The following is a 25,337-nucleotide window of genomic DNA, read 5'->3' as shown; positions in this document are numbered from 1 at the left end:
ATGGTAGAAATTAAAGAATGAGAAAGATGCTTTGTTCCTTTTTCGGATGACAGCATATACAGAAGAGAAGCCCCAGCGTTCTAATAAACATATAAAAAGATGCATATTCTCACAAGTAATCAAGGAAATGCAAATTGAAAGAGTAATTAGATACCATTTCCCGATGAAAACATTTGCAGCAATAAGAAAAATCAGATAATGCAAAGAGCTAGGCACTCTCACACCCTCCTGAGGAGAGTTTAAATTAGTGCAACCAATCTGAAGAACAATTTGGCAATATTTGGTAAAGTTGCATATGTGTATAACATATCATCGTAGGTCGATATTTTTCCGCAGAGGACTCTTGGCAATATCCGGACACATTTTTAGTTGCTGTCACTTGGGGAGGAAGAGCTATTGGCGTCTAGTGAGCAGAGGCAGAGGGAGCTCAAAATGCACTACGTTCCATAGGACGGCCCCACAACAAAGAATCATTGGACCCCAAATGTCAACTGTCCCCAGGTTGAGAAACTCTGGCTTAGGGCATCCTACGTACGTGCATAAAAACACATGTGCCTGGGTCTTCACTGACATATTTTTCAAACGTGTAAATAAGTGGAAAAGAAAATAAATGACCATATTTAAAGAAAGGAATACATTAATCAGATTGTAGACATAGTAAAGTATTTTCAAACAATTTAAATAAATGAATCTAAACTATATGTAAGGATAGATTTTATAAATCTAAAGTTGAGTTAGCAAAGCAATTTGCTGAATGATGCATGCAATATATTTATATGATTTTAAATACACACAATAACGTTATGTATTTTGTAGGTGCGTACGTGTAAAATTTAAAAAAATTTTTCAAAGACTAAAAAGATAGAAACAAAATTGATCATAATTATTGCATCTGATAAGGAAGGAAAGTAGTTATACAAGGAGATGTTAACTTTGTGAAATTTTTTTGTAAAAAACAAAGATCTGAAGTAAATATGCCACAGTATTGCTATTTTCACATTCTTGGAGAATGATGCATTGGCTGGCTCTAGGTTCCTCTCAAAATTTTTAAAACTTTCCTTATTGTCAAAAATTTTTAAAAAATTAAAAATCCAACATATCTATGCTATCCACACATTAAAAGATATACCAATAAAAGAATAGATAGTTATCTGACTTGTAGATATAGAGGCATAAATAAAACATTAGCAAATAGAATCTATCAGTCCATTAAAAGATACTCAGTGATCAATATTAGAAAATTTAATTATTAGTATACATCATATCAATAAACAAAACGAGAAAAATCAGTTGATCATTTCAAAATGTGCCAAAGACAGTAACAGTCAACTCCCAAATTTTTTTTTTAAATTACAAGTAAAAGGAATATTTCAAGAAAAAAATTATTTAAGTCCTAAGTAGACATCATATTTAGTTGTGAAATAGTTCGTTTCTTTTTAACATTGATTTTAAAGTTGTAATCATTGTGATAAAAGAAGAAAACAAAAGAGAATAAACATTATCAAGAAGGATAAGACTGGGGCCGGCCCCGTGGCTTAGCAGTTAAGTGTGCTCACTCTGCTCCTGGAGGCCCGGATTCGGATCCCGGGCGCGTACCGACGCACCGCTTGTCCAGCCATGCTGAGGCGCCGTCCCACATACAGCAACTAGAAGGATGTGCAACTATGACCTACAACTATCTACTGGGGCTTTGGGGAGAAAAAAGGGGGAAAAAAAAAGAAGGATAAGACAAAATTACCATTATTTATAAATAATATGATTGTCCACCCAGAAAATCCAATAAATCATTGGTAAAGTATATTTCAGTAAAGTTTTAGGTTACAAAAGAAACATATGCAAAAATAAAAAGATCACATATATACCAGCCATAACTAGTTAGATAAAATATACAAATGGAAATACTTCTTTCAACAATGCTGCTAAAGTGTAAAATATCTGTGAATGAGAGTGAACCTGATAAAGACATTCACAAATAAAATGCAGTCGTGAGAGCAGGGATTTCTGACTCATAGGGCTCCAATTGTGAGCATAAACACACACTTATTCAAATGTGCACACTTATACACACATCTCCTCTTCTATCTGAGCAGCTCTTTTTTACTTCTTTTATATATTGGAATTCCTTAAGATTTGGATTCAAAGTTTCATGATGGAAAAGTTTCTAAAACCATTGCTCTAAGGCATTCTCATCTGCCTAAAATTTATTTATCTATATCTCTTTCTATTCCTGTCAAAACTAATCTCCTACCAAATCTCACCAAATCTTCTGTCCACCAGTAGCAATACACCTCATGAATCTGGTCAAATATGATCAGCAAATGAATAAGCGAATGAATGAATGCCTTCACACTCTTCCTTTTGAGTGGATTCACTTTCTCCACCTAGAAAACATTTTCATTCTAAAAATTCATCTTGAGCATCTCTATCCTTAGAAGCTTTCCCTGACTCCTTTCTCTGTATTTTGTAGTCACAGGTAGTCCCTCCATCTTCTGAACTCCGTTACGTTCTGTGCATATGTCTACTGTGGAATTCATCATGGGTTGTATATTGTTTACACTGCTATCTTTATGCAGAAAGCAAGTATCCTAAGACTTGAGACCATGACTTAATTAACTTAATGCCCCTAGGTCCTGGCACCATCATTGGCATGTAGGAGCTATGTGATAAAATGCATGGATAAATAAGCATTGTTATCTATATGTGCATGCTTGTGTGTGTATAGATTTCTAGTTTTACTGCAATGATTCTAGATATGAATTTTGTTTTATGTATTCTGTTTGAGACTTCAATTTGCAAATCATCAGAGGCATTTATTTTACCAAGTTTGACAAATTATCGGCCATCATCCCTGTGAATGTTCTCTCTTCCTTTTTTCTCTTCTCTTCCTCTGGAACTCCCTTTCCATGCATGCTGCCCTTTCTCGTTCTATCTTTCCTCCCCTACCTTCTCTTTTATATTTGCCGTCTCTGTATCTCTCTGTGCTTTATTCTGGGTAATTTCTGCAGTGCTTTCTTACAGTTTCCTAATCTATTTGTGACTAGTGAGTAATGTGATGGTTAATGCATACATTGCTTTTTTTTTAAACAGAAATCTCAACTTTTTTTAAAAATTTTTTTTAATTTATTTATTTATCCCTCAAAGCCCCAGTGGATAGTTGTACGTCACAGCTGCACATCCTTCTAGTTGCTGTACGTGGGACGCGGCCTCAGCATGGCCGGAGAAGCAGCGCGTCGGTGCGAGCCCGGGATCCGAACCCGGGCCGCCAGCAGCAGAGCGCGCTCACTTAACCGCTAAGCCACGGGGCCGGCCCCGTACATTGCTTTTTAATTTCAGTGACTTTTTTTCATTTCTAAGAGTTCTACTTTGTTCTTTTTAAATCTGCTTCTTCTTAAATATCGTTTCTTGTTCTTTTCTCACATTTCCACTTCTTTTAGTTGTCTTAAACACGCTCGTTAGACCGTGTATAACCAATCGTTGTATTATCTGCAGTTCTCAAGCTTCTGCTGTTGCTCTTTCTCGTGTCTGCTGGCAGTTGCTCAGAGAGCAATGTTTCTCCCTGTGTCTGTCCTTCAGGGTGTGACTTGGTGTCCCTGGTGGCCCTGCTGGGAGAATCCTGTGTGGCCTGGGGCGAGGGTTCGTCTTCCACAGACATTTCTTTGTTGTCCGTTTGCTTTGGTGAAATGCCCCAGGAGTGTTACCAGTTTGGGACCATTTTTATGTTAATCCTTTAGTTAAAATATCCTAAGGACACATGTAGTCTAAGTTTAAGCCTAAAACTAGAAGAGTGCTGGCGCGGGTATGATTTCTCTGGGGGAGACATTTGCCCACCCAGAATCTACCCAGATATGTTTCCTTGTGGTCTGTATCTGCGGGCGGATATGTTACGATGTCCTTCCCACTGAGGTAGCAGCCATTTGATTGTCCAGCTTTATGTAATTTCTAGGGCCAACAACCCGCGGTCCTTCCCCATGTGGACCTTAGCCCCTTGGTTAATAGAATAAGCCGAAGTTCCCCAAACCCCTGAGATTCGGGTACCAGTCTCTGCTGGGTGGCCCAGGGACTATTCCTTACTCAGTGAGATGTCAGCTATCCCTTTGAAGGCATGTGGTCAGTTTCTCCGGTGCACATGGTCCCAGGAGTCTACTAAGCAAGGTGTTCTTTGCTAATGATATGTTTCCTGTCTGAAGAAATGAAGAGACTCTGTTTCTCTTTACTATAAATCCAGAGTAAACAGTGGTCTTAGGTCATTTTAAGATATGTGAGCTCTCCATGCATGTAGAATAGACCATGTTGACATGTGTGATTGTAAGCATCTTTGCATTTACCCAGGAAATGGATGTTACTAAATTTGATTATAGCTTGATATTTTGACAAATTCTAAATACTTCTGTACTTATTTTGGGAATATTGTTACAGATAGATAATCCAGAAGCTTTAGCTTTTAGATAGATTAATCTAACACTTTTATCTGAAATAAGGTACTCAAAGCATCAATATCAACTGAAGGCGCTGGGTGGCATTACACATAGTGATGTCATGCTATTGTTGATAACCTATTGGGTCATGTATCTGTTTGTGTGTGTGATATCCAGGTACAGAACAGTCTGTCCTAGGCATGCTGCAATATCTCACCTGTTTAAATATTTCATGGTAAACAGAACATCATGCAACGATGACTGATTGTATTTCTCAGTTGTCTCCTATGTCAAATGTGTTAACTTGGTAAAATAATCCACATGTTGTACTTATAAACCCTCACGGTGAAAGTGCTACTTACTGCTAACCTTTGCAAAATAAATTACTAATCAAAAGAGACCCTAAACACCATAAACAGCAGAGGACACTTAAGTGATTGAAGAATTAAGATGACAAGATTCTGCCATCACAGTGAGTAGTTCTTCACAGTGAATCCCTTAAGAATAAAGTAAAACTCAGGTATTTTGGCCTATGTTGCACAGAAGACCACCTCTACTTAGTTTTCGTGAGAAGAATTATTTGTAATATGTTTCACTAAACTTGGGCCACGTTCCTGTTGTATTTCTGTGGTGGGGACTGCCCTTTATCCTCAGTGTGAGCCAGGATATGGATATGCTCGGTACGCACAGCTTCCCAGGAGAACGGGCTCTGGACAAGGCCCACTGTGGGTGCCTGATGCATGGTTCTTGTGGAATCTGGGAGTCACTGCAGGCGGTGGGACCTGAGGATGGACTGACTGTCATACCCTGCCCTCCATATGAGTCCCTGCTGCCTGCCTGCTCCCTCTTCAGAAAGCATACTGGAGAGAAAGATCCCACCAGATGTGGAAGAATCACCATGAAAAGAGTGAGCCACGAAAATGCAGGAAGGAGCCAGAAAATGGACATGCATGTCCATTAGCCCTTATGTGTTCTTAAAGAATGTTCCCCAAACATTGATTTAGTTGGAGAAATGCCCTTTCTCTTTGTATTGATTTGAAAAGCTCACTGCAGCTATGAAAGTTCAAATTAATTCAAAATTAACATATCATGTTTTACTGCTTTGGGTACTGCAAACACATTCTTCTTGTCTCAAAGCAAATTAATTTTGTTTAATTAACTTTGAATTCTTTTAAATATCTAGAAGTCAGTTCAATTATGCATACATCCAATAATCTATTTTGTGGATTAATTGGCGTAAATATACCGTGTTTTGAGTTTGTAATATACTCAATTCCACCTTCCAAAGAATACCAGAGAGGCCAACGGGTCTGTGTATCAGGGATAGTGCTTTGTATTACCTCTTCTATGACTAGAGATTGGCTTTTTAAATCCTTCATTTATTGTTTCACATAGTAACTCGATTATTTGACTATCTTTTCTTTGTCTTGCGTAATATAATTGCTATTACAATCACATTTCCTCTAAGTATCTGCATTACTTCTAAGTTCACCTCCCTTAGACAAGGGATTTTTATAATATTTGAAGAATCCTCAAGATTATAAAGCCTCTTAGAGAATATGCAGATCAGAGTAAGTGCATGTACAGAACTGTTAACATTTTACTCCATTTCTAATTGAAATGCACATTTAGAGTTTCTGATCAAGCCAGTTGTTGGTTGAAACATGCACCAGCGTTTCAATATTTAAAAAAACAAAACATTCACCTTCTTAAATATTGGTCTGCCTTTTAGACTTAATAATTAAATAATGCCTGCTATTATATATAGTAGTATTCTACATAATATAACATGATTATATTACTATAATTTTATCTGTATACTTCTGCCTCTCCTGCTGACTTGGATGATGTCTCTAGACAAATACTGTATCTCGTTCATCTTTGAATCCCCAATCATCACAATTTTTGGCACAAGTAGAAACTCAGTATTTTCATTTACTTGATTGAAGCCTTCCTATCTTAAATTAGCAGTTTATATTAACGAAAACATGGAACGCTGTCTCTCACTAGCGTACAATTTATTCAAGTCTGTCTTTATAAAGATTCTCTGATTCACCAAAGCAGCATAGACCTACTGTAACACTGTTACCGCTATTAGAGCAATTTTCATAGTCTCAGTTTTTGTTTAAAATCTTCCCTATTAGTGAGTAAGTAATGAGGGGCTAGGAACTCTGATTTATTCAGCCCTCTGGCCCTGATAAGAAAGTGTGATTGGTATTAAATTAAACATCTAGAGATAGAGTGAATAATTAATGAATAAACAAAACTTGGTTTATTTGCTGTCATGATAGGAATGTCCGTCCAATGAAAGAAAATATTCTGTCCCCAAAGAGGTAACGTATGAAAACATTTTTATGAGTGCCCTTTGTGCAAACATAAGCACTGTATTTTTAGCATCCTATGCTGGGCAAATTAAATCATGGTTGATAAAATGTTGCCTTTAAATTTCTGCTTTAACTACAAGAATATTATTTACTAAGATTATGTCAGAATATATAGTAGTTGCTGAAATGCAAAATAACTGAGTAGCATGTCATTAAACCTAACAGCAATTTCCTGATCTAGATCATTATATAGATATAGTACAGTTGTTTAAACATAATGTCATCGACATTTTAAATGTCCTACATTATCTGATGTTTTAAAATGGATCTTGTTTTCTCTTTGGCTAAAATGTGTGAATGAGTCCGTTTAGTGGAGATTTTCAATTTCAGCAGGAAGAGATTTCCTATCTGAAAATGGAGATTAGTGGGAAGTGAGAAGCACATTTACAGTAGTTGTTAGCAAATCAGCTGATTCAGGCTCTAAGCCAGAGGACTAAAAACAAAGCTGAGTGCAGGCTGCTGTCTGTTTTTTGACATATAGAGAGACGTTCTCCTCTTTGTACCCATCTCCTCTAGACTTCTTTCTCCCATTGCTGCAGTGCTTATGATGGGAACATCATTCAGGGAGAGGAGATGAAAAAAAATCAAAGAGACCAGCACACTTTATTCTTAAATACAACTCGCCCAAGACTGTCGTCTGTTTAAGCTGGAGAGGAAAGGAGGAATAGGACATGAGCACTCTCATTTTTTTTAATACCAACAACTGTGATTTTTAACTTTACTAGTTCATTTGTGTAGTTGAATTTTTCCTCCCCAACTTCAAGTTTTAGATTCCTTAACAAATCAAAAGTAAATATCTCCTGATTTTAATCTTCCTAATTTTAGAAGCTTTTATTTTCATAAAAACTGAGATTCAGGGTTAACTCTTTGAAGAGTTTGATACCTTAAAAAAAATACTAAAGTTATTAGAAGCAGCAGATTGGGCTGAAAGAAGCTACCAGAGGGATTTGTATAATGTTTAAAGAATCCATAGTACCAAAAATTCATTTAAACTTATTTCTAAGGAAATATACAGTTTATAGATTTGAAAATCGAAGATAAATTTGGTAGTGAAGATGCATCCGAGCTTCATTATATTTCTCCTTATAGGTTTATTTTATTAATATTTTTAATAAGTGGAATAAGTTTAGAAAACTATAAAGAATAATATTTCAGTAATAGTAGTGATAGTAAAAGGGTGATCTGATTTCTGCTGGAATATCAGAATATCATTTCATTCCCTCAGTATCTGAGGGAAAAGTTAAAACAGACTGTTAATTATTCCTCTAGATTGCTAACACATTAAGACTAGAATAGCCTTGCCTGCTGGTCTTGAGGATTCCAGAATCCATCTTTGGAGAAACTAGTCTTGAACATTTTTTACTGATTCAGTACTTTCTCTGTAACTAGTGCTTTTTAATGTTCTTGTGGAACTTCTTGGATTTCTTGTATTAACATCTCAAAATCAGAGTTTCACATCTGGAGCTAAAGCACGTCATTTCGACCTTAATGATAATGTCTTCAGAACTGTTGACTTTCAGCTAATTGTTAAATGTAAAGATATAATAGCATTTAGGCCACACTCTTGGGCCTTTTCTGCAAATGTTCTTTTATGTAGAAGGATTTTGACCTAAAAACACAATGCAACATGTTTAGGGACTGCTTTATGTGGACTGTTAACCCATTATTTGAACTCCATTTATTATTTCATGCATAGTGTTTTGTTGTTATCAAGAAGTAGTTTAAATTTAGCACACATTTAGTAGAAATATTGGAGTAGTTCAAAGAAGTTTAGTGTAAACTGAGAATAAATAAAAAGCTTACTCTGAATGCTAATGACTTCCCTCCACTCATTTTTCTTTCAGACTATCTTGAGTCTGTTTAAAAAATTCTATGTTCTAATATTATATGAGACATATTTTTATATGATATATAATTTTCTTGAACACATATAGCATATTTATAGTCACAACGACAGGTCCAGCAGACATAGTCTACTGGAAAATATTCAAAAATAGGGACAAAAAGAGGTGCAATAGAATAATAGGTCTTGGAGTAGAACCCACATTTTCCATCCCTTTTTTCTTGATTTTATTAGGGTTAATTATGAGTAAAGGAGTGTTTGTGTCTATGTGTCCTAACATAATCACTTTCATTCAGCTTTTAAATGAGAATTGATATTTAGCAAAAAGAAAAATTAGGGTATTTATTTTAATTTCATTTATGAATCTCTCCTGAAATAACCAGTTCTGATATCCCATTTCTGACTTCATCAGTTGCGTACTTGGTCTTGGGCAAGTCTACTAGGTACAATCTCCATTTTAATAAGGTATTGTGGTTAAGGAGATTTTCCTGAATTTTATTTTAAAAATCTTTTAAAAATTATAGATACAGTATATTTTTATTTTACTCATTTTAAGTTCTTTACGAAAATCCCAATTTGTTAAAATAGAGGTGCTGATGTTTCTTATTAACATAATTTTTGGGTGCTATAATGATGGCAGGACTTGAGCTTTCGTACACAGGATGTGTGTCTTTGTGTATACGTGTGGACTTGCAGTTTTCTCAGTGAAGGTTAAGTTTGCTATTTGTGTAATTATCTTATTAGGAAAGGCCGTCAAACTAACTAAGTGAAATAGTATTTATATTCCTGTTTAAAGCTTTTATTGTTTCCTCATTCCTTCCCTCCCTTCCTTTTTGTCATACTTCCGTCCTTCCACTCCTAAAAGAATGTAACGCTTGGGCCTTTTCTGCAAATGTTCTTTTATGTAGAAGGATTTTGACCCAAAAAAACGGTGCAGTATGTTTAGGGATTGCTTATCACCTCTGATCACTTATTTGCATGTTTGTTTCTTATATTAGGCTTTCTTCATCGGGACATTTCCCCAATAAATTCTTCATTCTAGTATTTGTGGGGTTTGGTTTGTTTTGGTTTAATTTTGGCAAAAGAATGATTGACTTTGATGGCATTGATCTTTCACTTGCTTTTGCCAGTCTTTGGTCAAAGGAAAAGAGAGGAGTTTGTGTTCACTACTTATTTATCAACCAGCTACGTATGACGCCTCCCGGGTATATTGGGAACCAACCAGGTATAAACAGAACCAGGTGTGTATGGAAACTTCGAGAGACATATGGAGAGTTTCAGGTGTATCTGAAACCTACCATACACCCAATATTGACTTAGATTTTACTAGAATCAACCAGAAACTTTAAGACGTGATCTCCATCCACAAAGAATCAAATTGGTGACATTTTATTTTTATATGTTAAATAAGAACTGTTAAATATTTAAATGTATGAACAAGTGAAGTGGGGAACGGTATAAATCTTTATCTATAAAGAGATTTATTACAAGAAATTAGTTCACACAATTATGGAGGCTAAGAAACCCCAAGACCTGCAGTTAGCAAGCTGGAGACCCCCAGGAGAGCCGATGGTTGTCAGTTCCAGTCTAAAAGCCAGCAGGCTCAAGACCCAAGAAGAGCTGCTGTTTCAGCTGGAGTCTGAAAACAGGAAAAGATGACGTCCTGGCTCAAGACAGTCAGGCAGGAGGAGTTCCCTTGTGTTTGTGAAAGGGTCAGCCTTTTTGTTCTGTTCAAGACTTCAACTGACTAGATGAGGCCCACCAAATTAGGGAGGGCAATTGGCTTTATTCAGTTCACCAATTCAAATGTTAATCCAGAAACAGCCCACAGACACATCCAGAATAATAGCAATAAATAATAATAAAGTATCTGGGCACCCTGTGGCCCAGCCAAGTCGACACATAGAATTAACCATCACAGAGAGTATGGCTAAAATAGTCAGAGAAGGTTTTGTTTTGGATGTGTAGCTTGATCTGGCCTTGGTGCATGGGTCTGGCTGGGCAGGAAGAGAATCCTGGTGACTATTGCCCAGGAGCAAAGGATCGATTGATATTGAGTCCACATGGTGGCCAGCTATAGTAGAGGGGAGGACGCAGCACTAAGGTACAACAAAATAAGATTAGTTTGACGGGGTAGGGCTGGGTTATGGGAAGTCTTGGAAAACATGTAGGGGAATTGATTATTTAGGTGAAATGTTTATGAGTAGAGAGTTGACATGATGGCAGTAAAATCTGGGAAGATTAATCTGATACAGGGTTCGTGCATACACTCATTCAATCCACAAGGACAGCTACTTGGTGTGCTCCATATGGGTGGGATTTGAGGGTGGCCTTGCCTTTGGGTGGGGATACATGTCCAGGCAATTTTAAGAGAGTCTGATGAAGCATATTGTGGAGGAAGTGCAGAGTTTTGGTGAGCTCAGAGCAAGGACACCCAGCCTACAAGACTTCCCAGAGAAAATGGCATGCAAAGAAAGACAGGACCTATCCAGAATGTTCTGTGAGGTTTGGATGTGTGTGGATTATGTTCCCGGTGGAGAGAACAGGATGACTGAGGGCATAGAGGTGGATGAGGGTGGGGCGAGAGCTCAAAGGGAATGAGAGGAAGGGCTTTGGGAAGACCAGAAGCCACAGTGTGGAGGCTGACGATGTGGCCCCGCAAGCCATGCTGGCGAGTTTGTGTTTTAAGAGCAATGGAAAACCACTTAAGGGTTTTGATTTGGGAAGTGAGTTCCCTAAATTTACATTCTAAAAAGAGAACTTTGACTGCAATGCAGAAAATACGCTGGATACCCGGAGACAGAGGCTCCTGCAGTATTAGGGGATTTGAAGGGATGGAAATGGAGAACGCCTCAGCCCCTGGCTGTAAGGTGAGTTAAGCTGATCTCTGGATGCTGGAGGCTGTGGGGAAGGTAGAGAGGAAGGTACATCTCTTAGATTCGTTGTGAGTGAAGAATCAACCCCATTAGGCAAATTTCCACACAGTATAGGAGGAAAAAGTAGCTTAGACATTGTGACTATCCAACTTGGTGAAACTGAAAGAAAGGACAAGGAGATAGGATGGATAATAGAAATAATTCATTGGAGAGGAAATAAAAATTCTCTTTTAGACCTATCAAGTTGAAAGAGTTTGCCTGATATATTTGTAGGTGATAATTAGCGTGGTATTGTCCGCATACTGAGACTGCATAATCATTTGATGCAAGGTCATGGGTGGGTCCCAGAAGAAACTGGAAAACAACATGTTCATCAGTAGTAACTGAATGGTCGTGTGTCGCATGTATGCCTGTGAAAGGCATATTCCGTGGTATTTACACGTAATGGGAGTTTCAATGCAGGTGCCTACCTCAGTCAGTGTTTAGGACACAGGGTTATGTTTAAGTTTATCCTTCATCATGGTGTTATGGGCAGGCCCTGACACAATGCTCTTTCATAAGGACTTCCCCTGAGGAGGATTTTAGCACCTGTTCAACCTTGGCTGAAGCATATTTATGTATAGGCACGTGCTGCCCTCCCCACGTACAGAGCTGGGGCGGGTCTGGTGTGAGCTAGATTTGGTGTGAATTACAGAAAGCCCTTCCTCCACCCCTGGCAGATGGAGCCCCCCAGGCCTTGGCTTGTTAAACGGGTTCGTGAAGGCCAGACCAGGCCACACACTCTGAGTAAAAGCCCTTTCTCCACATTTCGCTGGTTCGCTCATTTAAATGTTGCAGGTTTTCTGTGTCTCTGTGGGAAGGAAAAGGTGCCCTTTCCTCTGCCAGAGGAACACAAGGCTCGGCGACGGGGTGCAGACTCGGGTTCAGACCCCCAAACTCTTGTCATGGGCCCTTCATGCAGGATGAGGCCACTGTGTTCCTGTGTCTCCACCCTCACCTCTCCGAATTAGACATCCTCAAGAAACAAGTTAGTTGGCCATAAGCATTCAGTATTTGAAAGATGGCGAGAGTTTAGAATTTGTTCTGCCAGATGTGTTGAAGAAATATTCTGACTGATTAGAAAAATATGGACAAACTATTCTGGGAATGTCACAAGACCCGAAGTCTTTCTGAATGTGTAATTTATTAAATGGATTCTGTTCTTTTCCTGAAGACCACTGGCAGGGTTTCCTCTTTCCAAACAAAACAGTTTGCAGCTAATGTATTAATATTTTCATTGGTGGAGATTTATGTATCTGAACCTGTGGTTAATAAAAAATCTTATTCATATTCCATTAGAGGGGGGATTTAAAATTAGTTAATACTTTCCAGATAGTTTAAAAACAATAAAGAAAAGAATTTCCTTTTTAGGAGCTAGGTGGGGGCGGGTGGGCAGGAAGCAGCAGTTTACCGTACCATCTGCGTTAGTAACTAGTACACAGTGCTATCTTGACTGATGCCAACTGTTTGATTTTGCCTTATCCGGTTTCTGTTTACATATTAAACATCCCCAAGTAGAAGGCAGCTTTGCTCACAATAGAGAAGACATTGTTCTCTTGTATTTATGTGGCAGATAAAATACTGAGCAAAACATCGTGTTTGTCTTCTTTGAGCCTATGAGCCTATGAATGGGCCATGCACGTGGTTTTAAGTAGTAATATCTTTTATTTGTATGTGAGCCTTCATTCCCAGTGTGCCCTGGACACACACACAAGCACGCAAGAGTCATTTCACGTTCGCTGAACATGCCTGATGAACGAGGGCAGGGCAACAGTTTTTTGTTTGTTTGTTAGTTAATTAATTTTTTTGTTGAGATACAATTACATAGATACAATTACATAGAACATTGTAGAAGTTTAAGGTGTACAACGTGTTGGTTTGATACATTTATGTATTGCAGTATAATTACCACCCTAGCATGAGCTAACACCTCTATCCTGTCACATAATTATCATTTCTTTTTTGTAATGAGAACAATTAAGATCTAGTCTCTTAGCAACCTCAAAGTTTGTTGTACAGTGTTGTTGGCTCTAATCACTATGCTGTGCATTACATCTCCAGGACTTATTCATCTATTAGTTGCAAGTTTGCAGTTTTGATGTACCCAGCACCACTGTGAGACTGGAGGTACCAGTACCTGGAGAAGGACACAGGCCCTTGAAATTCCATGGTGGAGTTTTTTGCAAATGGTTGTTGTTTGTATTTGATGCTCAGATCATATCACTGCCACCTTGAATTCCCAATCCTCATGTCAGAGTGGTGCCACGGGCTGAGGGGTAGCGTTTTTAATTTGCCCCTCTCTGTAGCACATTCTGAAGGAGTTTCCCAGTGTGGACTCCCACTAATAAGGGAAAATCCTCCTGTGATTTAGTGCGTGTCTTCACTTTATCCATATGTTCTCAGGTGGCCTAAGAAACTTATTCTAGGATCTGTTTTTCTTTGCCACAAAGCATAAGTATCACACACTACTTACACACACATTCATACATACACATCACACGCTCACACACACATACCATACACATACACACACCTGATTTTGGCTATAAATCTGACCTATGTTGGAAGATGTATATATGGATATATAAAGAACTCTCCAAATCAACAGTTGAAAAAAAAAAGTATCCTAATCCAAATAGAAAATGGACGAAAGATATTTCAACAAAAATGATAAAAAGGTGGCAAGCAAGCACGTGAAAAGATGTTCACCATCATTAGCCATTAGGGAAATGTAAAGTAAAACCACAATGAAACATCGATACACACCTCTCAGAACAGCTAATCTAACAAATTATGATAACAACAAATGCTGGTGAGGATGCAGAGAAACTAGATCACTCATGCCTTGCTGGTGGGAAGGCACAGTAGTACAGTCACTCTGGAAAAGAGCCTGGCAGTTTCTTATAAAACTAAAGAGGCAACTACCATATGACCCATCTATTGCACTCCGCAGCATCTATCTCAGAGAAAATAAGACTTACATTTATGCAAAAATCTATACATGAATGTTCATAGCAGCTTTATTTATAATAACCCAAAACTGGAGGCAGCCTAGACATCCCTCAAAAGGCTGAATGGTTCCACAAACCATGGTCTGTCCATACCGTGGAACACTGCTTAGCAATACAATGGAACAGATTGTTGATACACACAACAACCTTGATGACCCTCTAGAGAATTAGGCTCCAAGTTTTTGAAATTCATAGTTTCATAGAGATCTTTTTTTCTGACTATACATAATAGTCATTGATTTTTGGAAAACTGGAGAATATGGAAAAGAACAAAAAATTAAAGGAAGGTATCATAAACCCATGACCTAGAAAAAACCCCTGTAGATTTATGAACGTATTCTTTCAATCTGTCTTCTATCCCTTCTCTCTTTCCACTTTGTTTTCTTAGGACTTTTTAAACTAACTCATGGAGAGATTAAAAAATAAATTAAATAGATTTAAAGTTAACCAACGGAAAGTAAAATGACACACAAATCATGGAGGTCTTGGAGCGTGAGATGGCGTTGGTGTCTAGATGATGAGCATCATGAAGGCAAAGACCACAGCCTTTGTGTGATTCTCTCCCCGGGGTCTATTTCTTTGCCTAGCACGTCCCTGCGTATTAAATGCCTGTTGAGTACAAACGTCATTAAGTGACACTTTTCATATCAATCAGGAATTTTGTGTGTTTTGTCACTTTAAGAACCTAGAAAGTTATTTTTCCTAGAATTTGCCTCAAGGAGAAATGACCATGGTTAAATAACTGGTTAAAATATAACGGAGAGAAGGAATGAGCAGTAACTCAGTGGAGACGGGTTTTTGCTGAGAAACATTATTAACAGGTTTCCTTTTAGTTACCAACTCAACCAATATTTAAGGTCAAGAATCTTCTCTTCACTTATTTAAAAACATAACTTTATATAGTTGATAACAACTTTATCAAAATTTCTGTGAAATGGGACTACTTGATTTCTACAGTGTTTTTGTCCTTTTTTCCTTAGTGAAACCTAAGAGCATTTAAAGAAGGCTGACTTCATAGAAAAGAGCAACAAGCTCTTCAGAAAAACATGGTGACTTGATTCTTTTCCTTGGTAGAATATTTCTACTATTTTCGGAAATCAGGATGGATATAGCTTTCTAGTTATATAACTAAATTTTCTAATTTTTTTTTTGAAGGGAAAGATTCGCCCTAAGCTAATATCTGTTGCCAATTTTCCCCTTTTTTTTCCTCCTCCCTAAAGCCCTAGTGCATGGTTATATATCCTAGTTGTAAGTCCTTCTAGTTCTGTGTGAGTCGCCACCACAGCATGGTCACTGAAAGACGGGTGGTGTGGTTCCACACCCGGGAACCAAACCCAGGCCACCGAAGTGGTGAGAGCACCAAACTTTAACCACCAGACCATCAAGGCTGGCTCTCTACTTTTTTATATAATCGCCCTGCTGAATCAGCTTGACCCTGCCTGTTTCAGAGACAATGGAGCTATCCGATAAATAATCCACATTTAGCACATGATAAAAATAAGGGTGTGCTTTTATTGTTTTTATTCGTCTTCCTCACTTAATTTCTTGTTTCATTTTTTTCCTCCACCATTGAACAGAGGAGCCAGCATACAATGTTAACCAAGATTTATTGAATTAATGAAGTAAATCTTTAATTTTGCATCATTTAATTTACTTTGGTGCAAATCATTTGCTTCTTGATAGGACTGTAAACAGAATTATCCACAGTCCTATTAGAGCTAGATGTGCTGTTCTGACTACAGAGTTTTGATATGTACCAATGACGTTTCTTAAATTAAAGTAAAAGATTGCTTGGCATATGCACGCATGTGTCCAATATACTCACACATGTGTGCATGCGCCATTTATCATCTGGAGTGTAAGCATAAGGAGTTGAATCACACCACTGAAATTTATTGATGTGAAGTGACACAAAATTTTACTAAAATAAGGTAGCTTGGAGCATAAATATTCTCATTCAATAAGGTCTTCTAATACAACCTAGCTTCTGATCCTTGAATCTCTTTTTCAATAAACCTGTTTAAATGTCTGTATAGCCTCAGCTTATCTACTCAACGCTGGGGAACTTACTACCTTAAAAGCAGGGCATAGCTATCCAGAAAGTTTATTTATTAGAAACTTGAAGCATTGAAGCGTTGAAGCCTACCTCCTTCTAGGTTCTTAGAGCATCCTTGGATTTGTGTAAAAACTCTGGTATATAGCAAATTCTCAAGGAAAAGTGATATTCGTAATGATGATGATGATGATGATGATAATGACAGTATCTCTGGATTTACCGTTAATGCAGCCTAAATTTACATATTGCCTTTGATCAGATTAATGTTTGCAACAACTAAATCCTTAGGATTTTATTCATTCATGCTAAGCCTATCTTATTATCGTGCAGTGAGTTTTGGGTTAAAATGTATATTTGTGTCTCTTCGATTTCAATTAGGATCCAGACTGTCAAATTCCTTACTATGCCTCACCATGCAATGCGATGGCTTTCCCTGTTGTCCCAACCATCCCTGAGTTCCATTATAATGTCTAAGATGCTTCCACCACATCTGGGCATTCCACTGGAGGCCTCGCCTCAGTGACAGAGACCCATACCCAGAGAGGCAGCATGCACTCTGCAGTATGCCTTGGAGGCTCTGCTGAGCTGGGAGCTCCTCCATTTCAAGGACAGAGTTGAGTCAGAAAAGAGTAAATTAATGGTGTAATATCCTATGAAATCTTAAAACTTCATGAGACTTTGCATTCTATTTAAAGTATATCTATGTTTTATAATAATTCCAACACTTAAATTTCCTCCCCCCACATTTTCAAGCAAAATTTTAACTTTAGGAAGATGCCTTGGGATGCTCTTCAATCTTCCTCCGCCTCCCGTCTCCCCTGCTGGAAACTTGTAACTGAGCTCGAGCAGCCCTGGAGGGTCAGGACAGATGTGTGGTGGTTGGCTGATTACTGGCGTGGAGACCTTAAACAAGCTTCAGTTCCCTTACACCCTAAAGGGGTACAATAACAGCTCCTCTTCTCACGATCAGTGTGACGTGCTTCTAAAGCATCCAGTCGAGGATTTGACATGTGGTATTAGTTCCCACTGCCTTTCCCTTCAGGTAGAATTAGTCAAACAGTATTAATCCATCTGTAATTTTTAACATTATACAGCCCACATGTTACAGTCTTTTACTCCGTGGTAGAAACAACATCTAGAGCATTCCCTTGATTGGCCAATCTTTTAAAAATAAAAGAGTAATAACTCTTGTTTCAACAAATGACAGCCTCTGATGTTTCTGACTCTGGACATTGAGATAGCTATATGTTGCCAAATATTACTGTTCCAAGTTGTACATGACTTAAAAGAAGATGATTAAAAAACAGATTGTTTGATCTATAAGTATATGATTTTGAGTCATGAAAGAGATAATATAAAAGACATTGAATATTGAGTTCTAAGATTTAAATACTGGGAATTGTGGGACCATTAATTAATAGGTGACAAATTTGGAAACTCAGTCAGATGACACATTTGTACACACTCATCTAGGGTGGTTTTCTACCACTATGTTGAGATTAGTGGGATAACATCCCCGGAGTTTGAGCTAGTCTACAGGGAAGTCTGTAACCCATCACCCACAGTCATTCTTACCTATTTTCATGTGTTAAAAACATCTGGAAATGCCATGGTTATGTTGCACACATGATGGTCAACTTTCAAGGGATTCACATCAGGAAAAAATAATCAAGAAATCAGAGCTATGATCTTTTCCTTTTATCTATTTATTAGTTTTATCTGTTTGAGAATAGAAAAGCATATTTTATAGTTTAAGATATTCCCCATTAGATTCTTATGACTTTCCTCAAGCCGACTTCACTTAGTCGTCTAAACCTCAACTAATTTCTCTCCTAGAAAAACCGAAGCCACAAAGCAGGGGCTCCTCTATGCCCATTCCCTCCCACCCCAAGATGCTACCGGCCTTTGGACACATATTTATCACCTTACCCAGGACCGTCTGCAGTGGGAGGCACACCCTCCACTCTACTCTGGATTCCACACCCTCTTCCTTCCTCAGCAACTTCTTTCTCTTCAAAATCCCCCACTACTTTCATTTTAGTCTTTTATCCAGTCTTTATGGGCTTCCATCTCAGCATATAAGCATTCTGAAGACTCTCCCACTTCCCACCCAGCTGCTCGACTGCTTTACTTCTGCCCTTCGCAGCCAAATTGAGGAGACAGAAGTCCTCACAGACCCACTCCATACCACCAGCTGCAGTCTGTGTCCACCCCACACACCACCCATTTCCTTCTTTCTGTGATCACTTTTCTGTTACTTTCAATCTTAAAAATATGTTATCCTTTTGTTTTGATGACTCTGATTTCTTTTAATTGTCCTCCTCCCTTCCTGAACATTTAATTCTTTCTTCACCCCTAAAAGTTTACAGTCTCCTTCTGGGTGAGCTCATCCACTCACGTGGTTTTAGTCATCTGCATGTTGATGACTTCCAGATCTTATTTTCTTGTCTTTCTGAATTTCAGATCGTTATAGCCAATTATTTCTTGGAAGTCCACTTGAACTTTAACAAGCAGTTCAAAGTCAACATGACTAACAGAAAATGTAAGACTTTCTTTCTCAAAATATGTATTTCTCCCCTTGAGAATATTCTGTGGCTGAGTTAACCTACTATCTATCCTGTTTCCCCAGACAGAATCTTGAAAACCATCATTAACGCGTCTCTTCTCTCTTCCCTCCGTATTCAGTCTGTCCTCTCATCCTGCCAATTCGGCATCCTCGATGCCTCTCTATCTCTTCCTCTTTTCTTCACCACTGCTGATCTCTCACTGGATCACCTTGCACCCTGAGTTGCCTCATCTCTTTCCAGGTGATCTTTCACTGGACTACCAGAATGTTCTTTCTGAAACGCCAATCTGATCATGCCATTTCTTTGACTGCCCATCACTTTCAAGACATAATTTAAGCTCTTTTGCAAGATGTACAAAACTCTAGCTACTTCTCCAACCTCATGAATCTCTGCTCCTCTCACCTTAGGCTCCAATTTTGCTGATATACCTGGGTTCCTCATATATGTCATGTGCAGTCAATCCTGTGTGCTTTTTTACGTGTTGCTAACTATTCCAGAGATGCTCTTAAGTCCTGACTTTGCTTGGAAAATTCTTAATTCAAGTGTCAACCCTTGGAATGGAAGCCTCCTCCTCCTCCACAGACTTTCCTCATCATCCAATCTGAATTCGGTCCCCTTCCTGCACACTTACGAACACCTTGTGTTCATCTTTATTATTCTACTTCCATACTATACTCTAGCTCCATCTTTTCTTGTCTCTACCCCAGGGGACATTATTTCGCTGTTGTTGAGCTTCCAGAGATGAGCCCTGTATCTTTATATCCTCACCTGCAGTATTGTGTACTTGGTAGATGATTCCTATGTGTTTGTTGAACGAAAGGAACCAATCAATGAATTAATCAGCCACCTCATAATTAAAAGATATCGACAAGAAGAAATAATAAATTACTCTAAATTAAAAATCTTTAATACAAATATTAATTACTACAAAGCATACGGTAGGACCTGCCAAATTTCTATATGAAATACGTAAAACATTGTGACCTTCTCCTTTCAGTAGGAAGGGTGCAGCTAAGGTGAGAAATGGATGAAACAGTGTAATATGTTCTGGTACAGCAAGAACATTTTTTTCCTTCCTGAAACATCACATGCTATTATGTACCAAAGCCTCGTAAACACATGAGTACACAATGTCCAGGTGATTCCCATTATTCTGGAGACCAAATATGGCCGAAGTGACTTTTAACCACTGGAGTTTGACTACAGGCCAAGCCATAATGCCATGTGTTTGTTATCCTAACAGGTATTTGAACCAGACGCTACAAGAAGATCTGTCAACAGCAGAGCATTCTCTAAACAGGGAGAAATTCACTGTTTTGAAACAAGCCCTGAACGTAGTTGGCTTCAGTAACTTGGTGAGTCATATCATAAACGTTTCACTGAGAAAACCAGCCTTCTACGAATTTATAAAAGTTGTTCATTCAAAAACATTTACTGAGTTCCTATTAAATTCCGGATATTGTTGCAAACACTCATGATTCAGCAGAGAACAAGCCCCAATCTCCGCCTCCTAGAGTTTATATTCTAGAGGGGACATAGACATAAACAGTGGGCTCAGGGTCACAGGTACTATGAAGACAAATAGTGACGATAGGAGGGGCCACTGTTTGCTGTTTTCAAGAGGGTGGTCACAGAGACCTTTTCCTAAAGGACCCATGTGAGCAAAACAGATCAAAGAACCCCACACTGACCAACTCCAGAGAAAACTGGCAGATCTGAAGGAACTGTTTACCGCTAAGAATCACTGTTAAAACTAATCTAATCACCTTATTAAAATATATTCCTGAACAATATAACCCTTTGTTTATCCTTAAAGAATCACCAACTACCTGCAAGCATTATGAAGTTGAAAAGTACAATTTAAAATGTTTAAACCTCTGCTGTCCAATAGAAATTTCTGTGATCATAGAAATGTTCTGGGTCTACGCTGTACCATATGGTAGCCACTAGCCACGTGTGGCAACTGGGCACTTGAATGTGGCTAGTGAGGCTGTGGAAATGGATTTTTAATTTTTCTTGGTTTTAATAAACTTAAATAGACCTGTGTGGTTAGTGGTTACTGAATTGAACAGCACAGGTCCGGTAAATAAGAGACGTGAAATGATCTAAGCTGGGAGACCTCTCAGCATTCCCACAAATCTCTCTTTCACTTCTGCATCCTCTCTCTTCCCCCCTCATTCAATATGGTGTTGTTTTGAATTACAGCCAATTCCTCATTAGCAATGGATATAAGATCATGTGAGTAACTTTGATATGCCAGTAGTTCAGGAACCCAGATTTAGTCAAATATCTCAATATGCTTCGTTTCTTTTTCTTAAACCAATAAGTTGATAGATTTGGGTCTTTCTTTTTTTCCCTTGCCCACATTGATGTGGCTACTGGGGCAGCGGGTGGGTGGGAATGGATGGGAAGGTGGCAAACACAGAGGATTGAGGAGATGGGGACTCACCCTTCACCCTAAGTGACTTAGCTCTGGGCATTTTGCTCCGCTCCACCCTCAGCCCACTGAGAGGGTGGAGTTCTAGGAATGTGCAATCATATGGTATCTTGTGTTTTTTTTTTTTTTTTTTGCTCTGATTCTCCAATCTCTGTCTTTCTGTCTTTTATTAATGTCTACCCATTTGAACTTTTCTGTCTTTGCACTTGCTACTGTTGTCCTTTTTGTCATTTTTTTCCCATTCCTCCATGCCTGAAATTTCTGCTTCCTTCTAGGAAACTGGGAAGTAGAGTAGGGTAAGGAACCATTCTACCAAAGTACCAGTTGCTTGGAAAGGGTTTTAAAAATCCATGATTGACCTGAAAGGCAAGGCGAGCAAAATATACATTCTACCTAAGGTAGCTAATAGAAAATCTAACAGCCTTTTTGGTAAAAGAAATATGTACATTCTAACAAAAGACATGGAGGTAATCACTTATCTTGATCCTTTGGGGTGACTGGGATGGTGACAATTTAGTTCACTTAAGAGGGATAGATTATGTCCAATAAGATTGGAAGGAAGGTATTTCTGGGCTGGTGAGGCCCTTGGATCAAGACTTGTACGTGATTGTTGTCCTGGGAGGTCTGTTCATAACGGTGCCTCCACCTCCGCCCTCCATCAACACCGCCAGCAGGACGGCCGGGGATTGTTGCTCAGGTGGGCACAGAAGAGCAGCCCTGCCCTCTGCTCACAAAGCAGTTTGTTTTTACCTCTGTCATAGTATTCACCACATTGTCATTCATATTAAGGACAGTTTTCACAGTTCTGTCTCCACCGCTGCACTGTAAGATCCTTGAGGATGGAACAAGTCTTCCTGGCTGTGTATCCAGAAGTACCTATCTCATAGGGTGCTAGAAGATTTAATAAGGAGTTACTGGATTTATTCAAAAGGGGGGAAAATGTTGTCAAGTAGTGTAAGAGATAAAATATTATTCAAACAAGCATAAATTTGAAGCACTAATTTGTGATTTAGGGGTTACCCAAAACATTTTTAAGTAATGCCACAATCATAGAGTGTTATACCTGAAAATTGTAGAGATCATCCTTTTCAATGCTCTTATTTTAAAGATAGTAAAATCATACCTTATAATGAAAACTAGAGGTTCTGCAGGAAATTCATGGAAGTCTCAATGACCATATTGTTTCAACTGTATTTTTATAAAGCAAATAACAGTTGTTCTTAGTAAAAATTCCACAAGCAGGAACTTTTTATTCCCAAATTATGTATTAGGAAAATGAGAATTTAAAAGGTTATATCACTTGCCCTATATGGAACTTAACCAATTTTACTACTGATATCATCATACTAAATATTTGTGATTCTAGAGGAGTATACTTTTTAACTTACCGCTTTTTCTTGACTTTTCTTTCTTGGCACAAAATGACTGTCCAAAACCAAATTTAAGGTCTAATTTCTTTCTTTTTTAAAAAATTATTTTACTGAGGTCATATTGGCTTATAACATTGTGTAAATTTCATGTGTACATCATTATATTTCAGTTTCTGTGTAGACTGCATTGTGTTCACCACCAATAGTCTAGTTTTTATCCATCACCATACATATGTGCCCCTTTACCCTTTTCACCCTCCCCCCACCCCCTTCTCCTCTGGCAACCACCAATCTGTTCTCCTTATGTGAGAACAGTATGCTCGTTTGTTTGTTTATCTTCTACATATGATTGAAATCATATGGTATTTGTCTTTCTCTGACTTATTTTGCTTAGCATAATACCCTCAAGGTCCATCCATGTTGTTGCAAATGGCACGATTTTGCCTTTTTTATGGCTGAGTAGTATTCCAATGTATGTATATATACCACCTCTTCTTTATCCATTTATCCCTTGATGGGCACTTGAGTTGCTTCCACATCTTTGCTATCGTGAACAATGCTGCAGTGAACGTAGGGGTGCATAAATCTTTTTGAATTATTGATTTCATGTTCTTTGGATAAATACCCAGTAGTGCAGTAGATTGATCATATGGTATTTCTATTTTTAATTTTTTGAGAAGTCTTCATACTGTTTTCCATAGCAGCTGTACGAGGTTGCATTTCCACCAGCAGTGCATGAGAGTTCTCTTTTCTCTGCATCCTCTCCAACACTTGTTATTTCTTGTCTTGTTCATTATAGCCATTCTTATGGGCATGAGGTGATATCTCATTGTAGTTTTGATTTGCATTTCCCTCATAGTTAATGATGTTGAACATCTTTTCATGTGCCTGTTGGCCATCTATATATCCTCTTTGGAAAAATGTCTATTTATATCTTCTGCCCACTTTTTGGTTGGGTTGTTCATTTTTTTGTTGTTGAATTGTACGAGTTCTTTATGTATTTTGGAAATTAACCCCTTGTCGGTAAATGATTTGGAAATATTTTCTTCCAGTTTGTCTCATTTTGTTGATGGTTTCCTTTGCTGTGCAGAAGCTTCTAATTTCTTTCTTTATGCTGAGTTCCAGATTCTCTGATATTCTTTCAGCAAACATTCTCATACTTCCTGCTACTTTCCACTCAAAGATAGCTCTTGCCAATATCCATTTTTTTCTGTTGTCCTTAAAATACCTTAAAAAAAAAAACAATTAACATCTTGTTTATCTAGGCATAGTTGTTTGTATTACACCTCCCTTAATTTGCCAGCAGAAGTGAAAAATTCTATAATTGTAACATCAGTTTATCTCATGAGAGAGATAAGTGGATGATGGAAACCATCACATACGTTCTCTAATGAAGCAGACACAGCAGCTGTGACGTCTGTGTTAGCCCTGGGAGGACACATGTGAAGTCTGACCTCACAAATGACGTCCAGGCAGTCTGACCATCATCACACAATGATTCACTTTTCATTATGACAATTACCTAGAAACTGTTAATTTATATCAGAACATCACTTCCTTACTCTCTTTTGTTTGAGGAACAGAACAACTGATTTAGAGGAAATGTGCATTGAATTATGAGATTTTGATTTTGAGCTGGAGATTGGTAGTTCTCTTTTCTAACATTTGGTATCTGAAAAATCACAGCCTCACTAATGGGGCGCACATCAGTTTTTTAACCTACTTTTAGGTTTTTGAAGGATTTGTCTTTTAATCTTTCTTGTAAGCCATCCTATTCATCTTCTCTATTTGTAAAATGCGTAGGAGGTGGAGAATCTGTTTGTGATTCTAGCAGCGATATTACACATCGGAGACGTTCGGTTCACTGCTCTGACTGAGGCCGACTCTGCGTTCGTTTCTGACCTCCAGCTTCTGGGACAAGGTCAGTGGAACAGACCTTTTAACGTTCATCTCATGGATGTGCAGTTTTGCAGATCTGCCAGTAGATGGAGACACAGTACAGAAAAGCCAAGTGGCATAAACTCTTCCGGAGCAGAATTCAGTGAGAGCGGTGGGGAAAAAAAGAGCTGTATCCACTTTGTTCTTCCTTCTTATAAATGGTTATGGAAATGAATAACAAGATGTGCATTTATGTTCTCATGCTGCCCACCACGTTAACAGCGTTGATTCTTCAGCACATTCTTGGGTTTATTTATATTGTTCTAAGTATTCTCCGCCCCCACCCCCGCCACCCGATATATTTTCGGGGCATGTTATTAGCTGAACGTTTTAAACAGAATATACTTACTTCCCTTCAAAGATCTTGCCAAAAATCTCTCTCTTCTTTGAAGTTGCCTTGT

The 25,337-nt window shown here is 38.2% G+C and overlaps 1 protein-coding gene across 2 annotated transcripts in view; it reads left to right on the top strand.

The window, feature by feature from the left end:
• MYO16 (myosin XVI) overlaps positions 1-25,337 on the top strand; it is a 550,785-nt gene that overhangs the window by 296,818 nt on the left and 228,630 nt on the right. For both annotated transcript variants that reach the window (XM_087435860.1, XM_087435859.1), the window contains exons 17-18: positions 20,435-20,546; positions 24,802-24,919. In XM_087435860.1, coding sequence (XP_087291986.1) covers positions 20,435-20,546; positions 24,802-24,919 — 230 coding nt within the window. The remainder of the gene's footprint in view (positions 1-20,434; positions 20,547-24,801; positions 24,920-25,337) is intronic.

Source organism: Ceratotherium simum, chromosome 10 (assembly GCF_057802395.1).
Source record: "Ceratotherium simum simum isolate JZ-2026a chromosome 10, ASM5780239v1, whole genome shotgun sequence".
Lineage (NCBI taxonomy): Eukaryota > Metazoa > Chordata > Mammalia > Perissodactyla > Rhinocerotidae > Ceratotherium > Ceratotherium simum.
This window is presented reverse-complemented; position numbering and strand designations above follow the sequence as displayed.